The sequence below is a fragment of the Salmo trutta genome, chromosome 18 (assembly GCF_901001165.1).
Source record: "Salmo trutta chromosome 18, fSalTru1.1, whole genome shotgun sequence".
NCBI lineage: Eukaryota > Metazoa > Chordata > Actinopteri > Salmoniformes > Salmonidae > Salmo > Salmo trutta.
The window spans coordinates 49,076,070-49,091,892 of NC_042974.1; the positions used below are offsets into that span (position 1 = coordinate 49,076,070).

Consider the following 15,823-nt stretch of genomic DNA (forward strand, 5'->3'; position numbering starts at 1 on the left):
TCAAAAGTTTTAGAACTCTTCAGGGGTTTTTCTTTTTTTTTACTATTTTCTACATTGTAGAATAATAGTGAAGACACCAAAACTATGAAATAACACATATGGAATCATGTAGTAACCAAAAAAAGTGTTTATTCTCCAAATAGCAACCCTTTGACTTGTGTGTGCAAAGCTGTCAACTTGGCATTCTCTCAACCAGCTTCATGAGGTAGTCAACTGGAATGCATTTCAATTAACAGGTGTGCCTTGTTAAAAAGGCACCGATAGGCAGTCATTGTAAATAAGAATTTGTTCTTAACTGACTTGCCTAGTTAAATAAAGGTTAAATAAAAGTTAATTTGAGCCAATCAGTTGAGTTGTGACAAGGTTGGGGGGTGGGGGGTAAACAGAAGATAGCCCTATTTGGTAAAAGACCAAGTCCATATTATGGCATGAGCAGCTCAAATAACCAAAGAGAAAAAACAGTCCATCATTACTTTAAGACATGAAGGTCAGTCAATACGGAACATTTCAAGAACTTTGAAAGTTTCTTAAAGTGCAGTCGCAAAAACCATCAAGCACCATCATGAAACTGGCTCTCATGAGGGCCGCCACAGGAATGGAAGACCCAGAGTTACCTCTGCTGCAGAGGAAAATATCAATAGAGTTACCAACCACAGAAATTGCAGCCCAAATAAATGCTTCAAATCAAATTTTATTTGTCACATGTCACAGTTACAAATAACGTGAAAAAAAACACAATAGCACGATTGGTTAGGAGTCCGTAAAATGGCAGCCATCTCCTCCGGCACCATTCTAACACAGAGTTCAAGTAACAGACATCTCAACATCAACTGTTCAGAGAAGACTGTGTGAATCAGGCCTTCATAGTCGAATTGCTGCAAAGAAAGCACTATTAAAGGACACCAATAAGAAGACGAGACTTGCTTGGGCCAAGAAACACGAGCAATAGAGAGCAGACTGGTGGAAATCTGTCCTTTGGTCTGGAGTCCATATTGGAGATTTTTGGTTCCAACCGCCGTGTCTTTGTGAGACGCGGTGTGGGTGAACGGATGATCTCTGCATGTGTATTTGCCACCGTGAAGCATGGAGGAGGTGGTGTTATGGTGTGGGGGTGCTTCGCTGGTGACACTGCTTGTGATTTATTTAGAATTCAAGGCACACTTAACCAGCATGGCTACCACAGCATTCTGCAGCAATACGCCATCCAATCTGGTTTGGGTTTAGTGGGACTATCATTTGTTTTTCAACAGGACAATGACCCAACACCTCGAGGCTGGTTAAGGGCTATTTTACCAAGAAGGAGAGTGATGATGCTGCATCAGATATCCTGGCCTCCATAATCACCCGACCTCAACCCAATTGAGATGGTTTGGGATGAGTTGGACCGCAGAGTGAAGGAAAAGCAGCCCACAAGTGCTCAGCATATGTGGGAACTCTTTTCCAACAAAAACTGTTGGAAAAGCATTCCAGGTGAAGCTGGTTGAGAGAATGCCAATAGTATGCATGCAAAGCTGTCATCAAGGCACAGGGTGGCTATTTGAAGTAAAAAATATTTTGATTTGTTTAACACTTTTTTGGTTACTACATGATTCCATGTGTTATATCATAAGTGTGATGTCTTCACTATTATTCTACAATGTAGAAAATAGTAAAAAATAAAGAAAAACCCTTGAATGAGTAGATGTTCTAAAACTTTGACCAGTTGTGTATATGATATAATGTGAATATGATCATAGGCTAATAAAGCATTACATTTGCATGCATTAAATGTAATTTTTATGTAGCCTACCGATTTCCAGACACATCAAACACATGCAGTTCTGTGGCCTGAGAGATCTCAGAGGGAATTCGTGTCAGCCTGTTCCCTCGAACACAGAAGACATTCAGGCTACTGCAGCCTCCAATCTGGATTAGGAAAGAAAGGCATACAAATAAGACAATTTAAAACTCTAAAAGACACTTAATTTATCTTCACCACAAAATTCCATATACAAACAGAGAAGGTGTTCTTTGAGGCACACAAACATCTTGAGCAGTGAGGAGTAGGCTTTGGTAAGAACAGTTTGCGTAAAAAATATAATCAAAATTAAGTATTTAGCTTTATACCTTAGCATTTTCTAAATGACAGAAAATGAATTTCTGTTTATAAAAATTACCTTAATTGTTCCAAAATCTATTTAGCATAATGGGCATAGATAGGTAAACCATTAAAAGCATTTGGGAGCTTTGCCACAGAATTGGGCATCTTGATGGAATTGGGCTATGGAGTTTGGCAAAGTAGGAGCTAAAATTAGCTGCAATTAGTAGTGTGTTGAAGTAGGGACCGGATGGGCCAGCTAAAGTGCTGTAGTCAGACTGTAATCTACTATCAGCCAGCGGCCAGACAGACCTGAACAGGGACCAAATACAGTAATGGAGTCTCATCGTGTTAAAAGGATCTGGCTAAGCTGATGCCCCCACTGGAGTACTTAAGATTGATTTAAAAAGAGGTGCCTCGAAGAGACGCACAAATATCAGCAGGAGTTACAGTTAGTAGGCTACACACAGGTTCTACTCAAAGTCTAGCCATTATCTCAGAAGTAGAATATACAAAGTGCTACATGCATGGGCCCACCATTAAACAACATCAATACCGGGTACGTTGTTTGTCTAGGAAATTCATTAGAATTGTGCTTTGGAAATATTAACAAATTGCAGACCTTTTTGTTTGGGGGGGGGGTCAATACTAAATGAATATGCAACTGTTCAATTAAAATGGAAATAAGCCAAGGTTCAGCAGATATCTTACCTTGAATGTGTGGATTTAAAATCACAACAAGATCAGGTTTTGAAACTTTGAGCCAATTTTCAGTTAATTAAAAAGAACATAGCTACATCCCGACACCTGTGGTAAACAAGTAGTTGTCTAGTACTATTGTTACTGTTAGAAATGTTCATGGTTAGAGATAATAAAACAACAACATTATCTGTGCAAAGTGCTGTGGACTCACACTGAGACACAGGGGCATTGTATAACTACTAAAGGCCTCTTTCAGATTAAACTTTAACCAGACGGAGCTTGCGTTCGCTTTAATAGACAAGAGGCTAGAATCAACAACAGTATCTGTCTCTCTCACACGCACACACACGAAGCAGGCATTCTGGGACAATAAACCACTGCTGAATCCACCAGAGAACTGCAGTCAGTGTGTGTGCTTGTTTTGTCTGTGCTTGAAACCCCTGGAAACAAAAGATAGCATGCCAACAGCCGGAGAGCTGAAGCCAGAGAGCTGAAATCATGCTCAAGTACGGACAGACAGACAGTCAAGTCACACACAATGAAGAGTCACACAGCCATGTCTAGGGTGAAGACAGTCACAGCGGGAGATGGCTTTTGTGCCTGTGAGAGTGCTCCTGGTCAGGTCGATATGACAAATCGACCTTTGGCTGCATAGTACGACTGTGGCATACGCTTCCACTGAATGGGATTCAGCTCACAGAAACCAGATTTGCTGGTAAGCAGGTGTAAGGATTAGCCTTTTTACAATACCCATTAAAATCAGAGGGGGTCAGGTTTAGTCCAGCAAAGCTCTGCATGCAAATCATACAGTGATCACTGAGGATGCACTAACCAGATTCCACTGACTCATGACTGAGGCTTCTATAATTTTACATCCATTTGTCCGAGCAGCAGGGTAAATCATGAAGGCAAAATGAGATGCCATCACAAAATGAGATGCGATCAAGGTTTATGTTAGCTTTTTCTGAGCATGTTCAGACCTAGCATGCACAAGCATTTTGCTTACAGTATTGGGGTAAAATGGTTAACATAGCATTACATGCAAACAGACAACTTCACTCACACATTGATTCTAGAGCACCCACAGAAGAAGTGGCTCACCGCAGCAAGGGAAGAAATTGCTTTTGGATCCAGTCCACACTCATTCAGATAATACAAGAACGGGGTTGTAAATCACAATGTACAGTGGAACTACTTCACTGCTGCATCACAAAACGTGATCGATACGGTAAGATCACAACGGGAGATGGAATAAAACTTTGAGTCATAAAACAAAAAAAGAAGGAAAAGTGCTTGTATCACAGAAAGAAACTCAGAAGGAAGCAGCCTCATGTCCTGACAACATAAAAAATATAGCTAAGATAATAAAAGCTTGGCACAAATACACTTGACCAAACGTTTTATAGTCCCGTACCCCTTCAAACATTCAACCTCCACCTGCATACCCCCTCTAGCACCAGGGTCAGCGCACTCTCAAATGTTGTTTTTTGCCATCATTGTAAGCCTGCCACACACACACTATACGATACATTTATTAAACATAAGAATGAGTGTGAGTTGTCACAACCAGGCTCGTGGGAAGTGACAAAGAGCTCTTATAGGACCAGGGCACAAATAATAATCAATAATTTTGCTCTTTATTTAGCCACCTTACATATAAAACCTTATTTGTTCATCAAAAAATGTGAATAACTTACCATAGGTTAATGAGAAGGGTATGTTGAAAGGATGCTCATAACTCTGCAATGTTGGGTTATATTGGAGAGTCTCAGTCTTAAAAAAAAATCCACAAACAGTCTGTGCCTGTATTTAGTTTCATGCTAGTGGGGGCCAAGAATCCACTCTCACATAGGTACATGGTTGCAAAGGGCATCAGTGTCTAAACAGCCCGATTTGCCAAGGAAAGATACTCTGAGTGCAGCCCAATCCAGAAATCTGGCAGTGGCTTCTGATTAAATTACATTTTCACAGAACCGCTTGTTGGAATTTTGATGAGGCTCTCTTGTTCAGATATCGGTAAGTGGACTGGAGGCAGGGCATGAAAGGGATAACGAATTAAGTTGTCTGTGTCATCCGTTTCGGGAAAGTACCTGCGTAATTGCGCACCCAACTCACTCAGGTGCTTCGCTATATCACATTTGACATTGTCCGTAAGCTTTTTTGCACACAAAAAGTCATACAAGGATAGAAAGACCTGTGTGTTGTCCTTGTTAATGCAGACAAAGAAGAGCTCCAACTTCTTAATCATAGCCTCAATTTTGTCCCACACATTGAATATAGTTGTGGAGAGTCCCTGTAATCCTAGATTCAGATCATTCAGGGGAGAAAAAACAATCACCCAGATAGGCCAGTCGTGTGAGAAACCCGTCATCATGCAAGCAGTCAGACAAGTGAAAACTATGGTCAGTAAAGAACTTTAAACTCGTCTCTCAATAAATAAAAAAAAGTGTCAATACTTTGCCCCTTGATAACCAACGCACTTCTGTATGTTGTTAAAGCGTTACATGGTCGGTGCCCATATCATTGCATAGTGCAGAAAATACACGAGAGTTCAGGGGCCTTGCTTTAACAAAGTTATCCATTTTCACTGTAGTGTTCAAAATGTCCTTCAAGCTGTCAGGCATTCCCTTGGCAGCAAGAGCCTCTCGGTGGATGCTGCAGTGTACTCAAGTGGCGTTGGGAGCAACTGCTTGCACGCGCGTTACCACTCCACTATGTCTTCCTGTCATGGCTTTTGCACCATCAGTACAGATACCAACACATCTTGACCACAAATGTCCATTTGATGTCACAAAGCTGTCCAGTACTTAAAAAATATCCTATCCTGTTGTCCTGGTTTCCAGAAGAGGATGTCTTCCTTAATTGACCCCCCATAAACGTAACGGACATATACCAGGAGTTGTGCCAGGCCCGCCACATCTGTTGACTCATCCAACTGTAACGCATAGAATTCACTGGCATGTATGCGAAGCAATAATTGTTTCAAAACATCTCCTGTCATATCACTGATGTGTCGTGAAACAGTGTTGTTTGATGAAAGCATTGTCTGTATAGTTTTTTTGCCTTTCCCCCAGCATTGTCCCAGCCATATCCACGGCAGCAGGAAGAAAGAAGTCCTCCACAATAGTATGGGGCTTGCCTGTCCTAGCCACTCGGCAGCTCACCATGTAAGATGCTTCTAGCCCCTTCCTATTAATGGTATCTGTTGCTTTTATACATGTCTTACTACTTGAAAGTCATCTTAATTCTCGCACAAAAAACTTCTGTGGCTTATTTTTCTAATTGGCATGTTTCGTTTCTAAACGTCTGCGCAAGAGTGAAGGTTTCATCGAGTTGTGAGATAGTACTTTTGCACATAACACACTGTGGCTGAGGAAAGGCACTACTCCCAATATAGGTGAACCCCAAATCAATGTAGTTCTCATCATATTTGCACCTCTTCGATGGTCCAACGTCCCTGTCTGTTGTTCGGTGCTTTCCCGTGTAAGGGGGCAGTAGCTCTTCGGCTGCATCAGATTCACAACCCTCACTGTCCATGCTAGCTGGTCTAACAACAAATGTAGAATTACTGATGCTAGCATTGGATGTGCTTGTGGAAGCAGAACAACTTGTGTCGTCAACAGGTGCAGGTGTAGTACTGCTGGTATGGACAAGGCCTTACTTTTTTTTAATCATTTATCAGTTTTCAAGCAAAAGGAATGAGCAGCAGCTACGTTTGGCTACATACAGACCGTTAGTGGAATTCCCGCGAAAGAGTAACGGTTAATGCGATTGGATGTTAATTATTTGACTAGGCTACCTGTATTTGGCATTATGTTGTTATTTCGATGAACACTAGATGGTTTAATTTTAGGCAGTGAAACGAGGCTACTCAGGCAAGAAAAAAAACTCACCCAAATGTATAGCCCCGTTGGAAAATATATATGGACTGTTTGAAATTTGAATATTATTTTACTTTTTTTAATTTATAAAATAAAGTTATTTTACATGTGAATCACATTTGTATTGTCGTACCTCCGACGGCATTGCGCATACCCGTACCCCAGGTTGGGAATACCTGCACTAGACTATGGACTGTGGTGCCCTGTGAAGCATGAAGGACCTACCATTCATCAACAAATCTCACATTTGCTTCAAACTATTACATGTTGAAAGACTATAGCATACCTCTTTTGGCAATGACGCTAGTCGGTTCCTATCACAGTTGAAGTTGGAAAGTCTCTTTAGTTTTCCAATACTTCTTGGCAAACTCTAAAGAGAGAAACAACAATTAAGAAATAATACATTAAACATCTACAGTTCGCAATTACAGTAATAGGTGTAGCAGTGACAGTAGACCGGCTAGTGGCCTGAGCATGGGGATTACCTGCACAGTCCCACTGTGAGGATGACATAAACATATCTGATTGGCTAGTGGTAAAGAGGATAAGTTCCTGGCGCACACTTAGATGTTTTTAGCCTATTAGGAAGTGAAGACTAAGGGCATAATGGAGGTCAAAGGTTACACAATAATAAGAGAATACATCCCTTCAGAAGTAAAATTACAAATTGTTATGCTATACTGTAAGCACAAGGTCTTTCAAAGGACCGAAAAGGGCAGCCATCAGAGTTGAGTTATATCAAATTAAAGTGTTTGTCGTGGGCTGAAAAAGTCAGCCATGTGTCTTGTGATCTCAATTACATAAAAGAAAAGTAATTGGGTCTTACTTATCAAACATGCCCTCATAATAATAATATGTATATATGAGCAAGTATAGCGCAACCACAAACCCACCTGTAGCCGATTCTCAGTGAGCACCAGTTCAGTGAGACTCTCACAGTTGCCAATGCTCTCTGGTAGCTGGGCAAGCCGATTCTGGTCTGCTTTCAATATCGACAGTCGCCTTAGATTTCCTGCAGAGAGAGAAAAAAAAAAAGTGTTACATACTTTGATATAGACATATGAGAGTAGTGAGGATAGCATGGCAATCAATATAATTCGTAAAACAAGTTAGTTGATTTGCAACCAACACCAGAGCCTATGGCTAATGAAACGACAGATCAATAAAACATCAAATGATTTTATATGGATTTAATGACTGTCACATTTCATTTTCCATTCATCCAAAGTTATATTGTGCCCTAGGGGCACATCACCTGTGTTATTAAATCAGTTCAGTTACCAAATGTGGACTATCTTATTATGTGATTCACAATCTCTTTTGGTAAAAGTAAGAAACATTGTTTCATCTGCTCAGATTAACTTCCGGTTTACGCTCAGTTTACATTGATGTTGATCCCATCTTTGACCTAATCAGTTTCAGCATGGTCCAATGCATGACATGGTAAAACAAGTGACCAATAACAAACATGTACACAAACACGCATGCATACAAACGCATGAGTGCACACAAATGCACACACACGTTTATTTTACTATCCGTGTGGGGACCAAAACAATTGAATCCCATTCAAAATGATATTTTCCCCAACCTTAACCTAACCCGAACTTTAACCCCAATCCCTTAACCCTAACTGTAACACCAAGCCTTTTTCCTTGTGGGGACCAACGAAATGTCCCCACTTGTCCGAATTTCTGACTTCTGATCCCCACAAGGATAGTAAAATCAAAAACACACACACACAATTGTAGTGTACAGTGCAGCAGCGTGCTGACCTATGCCCTCTGGCAGAGCATTGATGAGGTTCTGGGACACCAGCAGGTCAGTAAGGGAGACCAGGCCACCCATCTCCTCTGGAAGGTGCTCCAGCTTGTTCTCTGATACGTCTAGACACAGGAGGCTTTTCATGCTGCCCATCTCCTACAGGTTGAACACACTTCAATTATAAATACATTTCACAGTCTGTGTTAGTGACTAACGATAACGGTGCATCTTGTGATTGCATTATATCAACGGAAGTCACAATATTAATTTAGCCTAAAAAATGGGTGTTAGCCTTTCACTTTTTGGGGAATCAAAACCATATCATACAAGTTCAACTGTCATTTTTATTCGTTTAACTTTTATTTAACTAGGCAAGTCAGTTAAGAACAAATTCTTATTTACATTAACGGCCTACCCCGGCCACACCCGGACGATGCTGGGCCAATTGTGCTGCACCCTATGGGACTCCCAATCACAGCCGGATGTGATATAGCCTGGATTCGAACCAGGGACTGTAGTGAAGCCTCTTTCACTGAGATGCAGTGCCTTAGACCGCTGCGCCACTCGGGAGACCCATAATATCAAGGCACTTAAAAAATGACAATTATTAGTCTAAATATCTAAGGAAAATCTTACTGCAGGTATTTCAGCCAACTGGTTTCCATCCAGCCACAAGTCCTTTAAGCTGACAAGACATCCTATTGTTTCTGGCTGTGTGGGAGGAAGGATTGGAGGCAAAAGAGAGAGACAGAGAGAGAGAGACACACACACACCGAGAAAAGGGAGCAAGAGAGAGACAGAGACCGAGAAAAAAGAAAGACAATTATACACGACTGAGGCAAATGTAAACAAGACTGGAATAATTTCAACCATGTGTAAACTGTCATTCCCTAGCCTTGTCTGGTTTCAGTCAATCTCTCAGGGATTGTGTCTCCGTCTCGGAGTTACCTTTTTATAAACCTCAAACCTGACATTATGTTGTAACAGACTATAACTTAAAAACTCAATGGCCCTGTCACACTACCCCTTCAGGATGATAAGAGGGAGGCATTTCTATCAGTACACCCAATTAAGTTTCACATAAGAAAAGTGTTGAGTGAGATTTGAGGGCTGCCCATTCTACACATGTGTAGCTATGCCTATTGTTTTCTTCAGTGTGAATGTTATTCCAAGAAATCAACATATTTACTGAGATTCGCAAAGTCAGAAACTCACCAAATTGTAAAGTTCGTTGTTCCCTAGGTCAAGTTCTTCAAGTCTGTGAAGTAGCGATAGTGACCTGTGCACAAGAGGGGTTATAAAGTTAAAAAAATATTACATATAGGCTTTGAAAAAAATTCAATAAACATAATCATCATACAGTGACGGATTTATATTGTATCTGCTTCTCATTCTCAGTCTGTTTCACTGCTGTTTAATTTGAACCATGTGCGAGTGAAAATGTATTGGCCACATACCAAGCAGTGAGATGGTTAGACGTTCAGAGGGAGACTGTTGTTGTGCCAACATAATAGTCGCGCATTGGCTGAATATAGACCAACAACTCTTTAGAGGGTACACTGCATTCTATATCACCTCTAAAGTCTACACACACACACACGGCTTCATCTGTGGTCTACTGAATTTGTTACACGCTTGTAATGTAGCCACACAGACGTTACTTCTTACACTTTGTGGAACACAGAGCGTTTGGGGAACACTGATGTCTGGGGGGTTGGGAGCAGAGCGAAATAAGAATTTCCATCTCGCATGGACTAATAAAGTAGGCCTACTTGTCTTCTGCCTCCAATTAATTTTTTGCCCTGAAACATACAGTATCTATCCAGGGTAAGTACTTACTCTGGTAAATATGTCAGCAGATTCTCTCTGAGTTCCAGTGATACCAAGTTGGAGAGGCTGTGGAGAGAGGCAAAAGAGGGAGGGACATTTGGTGTTTGTTATTGTCCCCAAATGATCACGAACAACAGAAAATACAGTAACCCTTTTCATGAGGATTATTGATTGAAGCCATCTAGAACAGAGTCGATGAATTCCAAGAATTGGGGCTTTTAGGAGCACAACATGGCTTGGAGGTAATGTCTTTGTTCCCAAAAGAAAGGAAAATAGTTGTATTTAGTAATCGCAGCAGTGGAGCTATGTAGCTCTGGTGGGAATAAATTATTATGCACAATCTGTAACTAGACGTTTCTTGCCAAGGTACATATTTTTTATTTTATTTAACTAGGCAAATATTTGCTTCCAATCTCCGAAGATATGGCTTGGACATCAGTGGTGAAATATAGGCCTAACTGCATTAGTTAAATGAGGAGCAGATAAATCTAAAAATCTTGTGGACTGGAACATTAAAGCCTAAAATCAATCGTGGGTTATTGCGAATCAAATGGCACAAAAAGTAAACATGTATACAGTCAAAAGTTTGGACACACCTACTCATTCAAGGTTTTTTCTTAATGTTTTTACTATTTTCTAAAAATTGTAGAATAATAGTGAAGATATCAAAACTATGAAATAACCTGTGGAATCATGTAGTAACCAAAAAAAGTGTTGAACAAATCAAAATATTTTCTATATATTTGAAATTCTTCAAAGTAGCCACCCTTTGCCTTAATGACAGCTTTGCACACTCTTGGTATTCTCTCAACCAGCTTCACCTGGAAGGCTTTTCCAACAGTCTTGAAGGAGTTCCCACATATGCTGAGCACTTGTTGGCTGCTTTTCCTTGACTCTGCAGTCCAACTTATCCCAAACCATCTCAATTGGGTTAAGGTCGGGTGATTGTGGAAGCCAGGTCATCTGATGCAGCACTCATCACTCTCCTTCTTGGTCAAATAGCCCTTACACAGCCTGGAGGTGTGTTGGGTCACTGCCCTGTTGAAAAACAAATGATAGTCCCGCTAAGTCCCGCTAAGCCCAAACCAGATGGGATAGCGTATCGCTGCAGAATGCTGTGGTAGCCATGCTGGTTAAGTGTGCCTTGAATTCTAAATAAATCACTGACAGGGTCACTAGCAAAGCACCTCCTCCTCCATGCTTCACGGTGGGAACCACACACGCAGAGATCATCCATTCACTTACTCTGTGTCTCACAAAGACACGGCGGTTGGAACCAAAAATCTCAAATTTGGCCTCATCAGACCAAAGGACAGATTTCCACCGGTCTAATGTCCATTGCTTGTATTTCTTGGCCCAAGCAAGTCTCTTCTTCTTATTGATGTCCTTTAGTAGTGGTTGATTTGCAGCAATTCGACCAGGAAGGCCTGATTCACGCAGTCTACTCCTCCTCTGTGAAGCATTTATTTGGGCTGCAATCTGAGGTGCAGTTAACTCGAATGAACATCCTCTGCAGAAGATATAACTCTGGTTCTTACTTTCATGTGGCGGTCCTCATGAGAACTAGTTTCATCATAGTGCTTGACGGTTTTTGCGATTGCACTTGAAGAAACTTTCAAAGTCTGGATTGACTGACCTTCATGTCTTAAAGTAATGATGGACTGTCATTTCTCTTTGCTTATTTGAGCTGTTCTTGGCATAATATTGATTGGTCTTTTACCAAATAGGGCTATCTTCTGTATACCTTGCCTACCTTGTCATAACGCAACTGATTGGCTCCAACGCATTAAGGAAAGAAATTCCACAAATTCACTTTTAGCAAGGTACACCTGTTAATTGAAATGCATTCCAGGTGACTACCTCATGAAGCTGGTTGAGAGAATGCCAAGAGTGAACAAAGCTGTCATCAAGGCAAAGAGTGGCTACTTTGAAGAATCTCAAATATATCAAATATATTTTGATTTGTCTAACACTTTTTTGGTTACTACATGATTCAAAATGTGTTATTTCATAGTTTTGATGTCTTCACTATTATTCTACAATGTAGAAAATAGTAAAAATAAAGAAAAACCCTTGTATGAGTAGGTGTCTCCAACCTTTTGACTGGTACTGTACGTAAATGTCATTTCAGTTTTTTCTTCTTTTTTTTGCTAAAATTTCAAGAAAGCTGTTTTTGCTTTGTAATTATGGGGTATTGTCTGTAGATTGATGAGGGAAAAAAACTGTTGAATCAATTTTAGAATAAGGCTGTAACGTAGAAAAAGGTGGGAAAAAAATCAAAGGGTAGCTCCACCCTCCTCTCGCTGAAGTTACAGGCAAGTATATGGGTCAAATGTCAGATCCCCTTCGAAATTTTGAAAGATGCAAAATTGTGATTTGTTCAAATGATCAGTGATGAAAAATCTGCACATCGGAACAAAGTTCCTCCTTAGTCGCATCCCACAGTCTGTTGATAGACACTACGATACCATTTATGTTACGTGCGTCTGTCCACGAGAGATTAACGAGAGATTAACAGAGGTGTAGAAAATAGTTTTTTTCCCCCTACAAATCCATTAAGCCTACACCATTTGGGTGACAGCATTTCAGCCCTCCACAGCTAGGCGAGAGAGTGAGTGAATGGATGAACAATCAATATCTGGCCTAATACTGTGCACTTATGCACGAGTAGGTCTGTCTTCTCACATCTTCACCAACTGTCACAGAGCTCTTACTAGGTCACCATGGTAACTCATAACACAGCTTTAATATGACTTAATCGAGCACAATAAGTAACATTACTCAGTCTATAATCTAGACCTACTTATCACAGAGAGAGAGAAACACAGCTGAATCATTCTGCAAAACACCATATTTACATTAACCATGTAAGGTTATGCTACATACAGTAATCCCTAATTTACAGCAATATGTCAAGTCAAAACAGAGGCCTATTTAATTTTACACTAGTTCAATTTTTTCAAGTGTTCCTTAATTCAAAATCTGTTGCTGCGTTGTGCATAACACAAAAGGGGCCTGTCAACGAGTATAGAACGATATACGGCCGGTGAGTGTTGGAGGTGTCATATAATATTAGTGCCTCATCTGATGATGATAAATCCTAGAAGGAGCCTAAAGAGAGATTATGACTGTAGTTGCTGTCTGTAGACTGTAGTCAACCTACATGATAACTGCATGATATATTATTCAGTTATTTGAAGGGAGATTCTTTTGGCATTCTTTTGCAAGTGAAACGTAAACGAACTTGGCAGGCTGGAGGAAATTACACAGGAAATGTCAGGGTCGCTGGGGATAGAGGGGGACAGGAAAGAAGCAGAACTTACTGATACAACTATCCTTGTAAGTTATTATGCCATAAATCAAATAACACCATTCTTGTCCCTTTGTGAAATTATACACTGGATCGTCATGAAACTACCAAAATATATTACACAGTAACATAGCAGTATTTATTAAAATAGATTGTCATGGAAACAAACACAGTTCCAAACCACGTCCATTGAAGGAGGGTGTGAGTGCCAGCAACTTCAAAAAATGTCAGTTACAGACCATTTGTAGTCACAGTATGCCATTACATTGTTCAGAACTTAAAAACAGGAAGCAGTTTCATAACCACCTGTGACTAAGAAATATGACCGACAGTAGCATACAATTTCTTACACATTTTTTTTTATGTTCAAAGTCACAGCCCGTATGAACATCAAAAGCACATAAGTGAGAACTAAATTCCAACCCATTAAAACACGTTTCTGTACGACAGGACGATGAAACAAATTCTATATATTTTTTTATGCCAGAAAGAAGCACTTACTTTCCAATGTTTTCGGGAAGAGCCTGCAACGAAATGTCATTGATGGAAAGGCATGTTAAATTCTGAAGCTCTGGAAAACTCTCAGGCAATCTGCAAAAACAAGAGAGGAATTCAAATTAAAATCAGATCTTCGCAGCTGAAATACATGGTGACAGATTCCTGAAAAATCAATGGTTCCGACTGCATATATAGGCAATAAGAATACTATAAAATATACTATAAAGCTAATACAGGCTTACTTCTTTCCTCTCTGACAGGAAAGTTTAATCTACCAACAGGAACTGTAACTTTTTCTTTCCATTTAATGACAGTGCAATTGTAAAGTATTCACACCCCTTCCTTTTTGTTACGTTACAGCCTTATTCTAAAATGGATTACATTTTTTTTAAATCCTCAATCTACACACAATACCCTATAATGACAAAGCGAAAACAGGTTTTTAGAAATTATAAATACCTCATTTACATACGTTTTCAGACACTTTGCTATGAAATTTGAAATTGAGCTCAGGTCCATCCTGTTTCCATTGATCATCCTTGAGATGTTTCTACTTATTGTAAATTCAATTAGTTGGACATGATTTGGAAAGGCACATATCTGTCTATATAAGGTCCCACAGTTGACAGTGCATGTCAGAGCAAAAACCAAGCCATGAGGTCGAAGGAATTGTCCGTTGAGCTCCGAGACAGGTAGCATGAGACGGAGTCTACAACCCACACAAGTGGCTCAGGTAGTGCAGCTCATCCAGGACAATGCTAGACCTCATGTGGCTGGAGTGTGTCAGTAGTTCCTGCAAGAGGAAGGCATTGATGCTATAGACTGGCCCGCCCGTTCCCCAGACCTGAATCCAATTGAGCACATCTGGGACATCATGTCTCGCTCCATCCACCAACGCCACGTTGCACCACAGACTGTCCAGGAGTTGGCGGATGCTTTAGTCCAGGTCTGGGAGGAGATCCCTCAGGAGACCATCCGCCACCTCATCAGGATCATGCCCAGGCGTTGTAGGGAGGTCATACAGGCACGTGGAGGCCACACACACTACTGAGCCTCATTTTGACTTGTTTTAAGGACATTACATCAAAGTTGGATCAGCCTGTAGTGTGGTTTTCAACTTTAATTTTGAGTGTGACTCCAAATCCAGACCTCCATGGGTTGATAAATTGGATTTCCATTGATTATTTTTGTGTGATTTTGTTGTCAGCACATTCAACTATGTAAAGAAAAAAGTATTTAATAAGATTATTTATTTCATTCAGATCTAGGATGTGTTGTTTAAGTGTTCCCTTTATTTTTTTGAGCAGCATATTTCAAATGCACTGTATAGTTTTAAGCCTTCATGACTTGATTCCCTTCTATCTAGCATGGTCACCCAGAGACAATCTCAGACACACAATGCTTCTGTCAGTGTGGGAGTGTGAAAGTTTTGTTTGTGGGTTGTAATGCCGTACCACATTACAATCCAATGCACAACTCTTAACCATATTATATCATCTGCAGGTCAGAGCACGACATAGACCCTTCCCCGACTGAGTAGCTGTAAAGCTGTCTAACAAGAACATCTAAGCCATGGGTACTCAACTCTTACCCTACGAGGTCCAGAGCCTACTGGTTTTTCTGTTCTACCTGATAATTCATTGCACACACTTGGTGTCCCAGGTCTAAATGAGTCCCTGATTACAGGGGCACTATGTAAAAATGCAGTGGAACTGGCTTTGGGGTCCAGAGTTGAGTTTGAGAGATCTAGGCTGTTTACAA

At 40.5% G+C, this 15,823-nt stretch overlaps 1 protein-coding gene across 1 annotated transcript in view; it reads right to left on the reverse strand.

Annotated features, from left to right (window-relative positions):
* LOC115153435 (leucine-rich repeat-containing protein 1-like) overlaps positions 1-15,823 on the reverse strand; it is a 69,759-nt gene that overhangs the window by 16,933 nt on the left and 37,003 nt on the right. Inside the window, exons 4-11 of the mRNA XM_029698875.1 lie at positions 14,066-14,155; positions 10,264-10,320; positions 9,640-9,703; positions 9,061-9,135; positions 8,436-8,580; positions 7,554-7,672; positions 6,947-7,030; positions 1,790-1,905 (exon numbers count right to left, since the gene is read on the reverse strand). Of these exons, the coding sequence (XP_029554735.1) occupies positions 1,790-1,905; positions 6,947-7,030; positions 7,554-7,672; positions 8,436-8,580; positions 9,061-9,135; positions 9,640-9,703; positions 10,264-10,320; positions 14,066-14,155 (750 nt within the window). The remainder of the gene's footprint in view (positions 1-1,789; positions 1,906-6,946; positions 7,031-7,553; positions 7,673-8,435; positions 8,581-9,060; positions 9,136-9,639; positions 9,704-10,263; positions 10,321-14,065; positions 14,156-15,823) is intronic.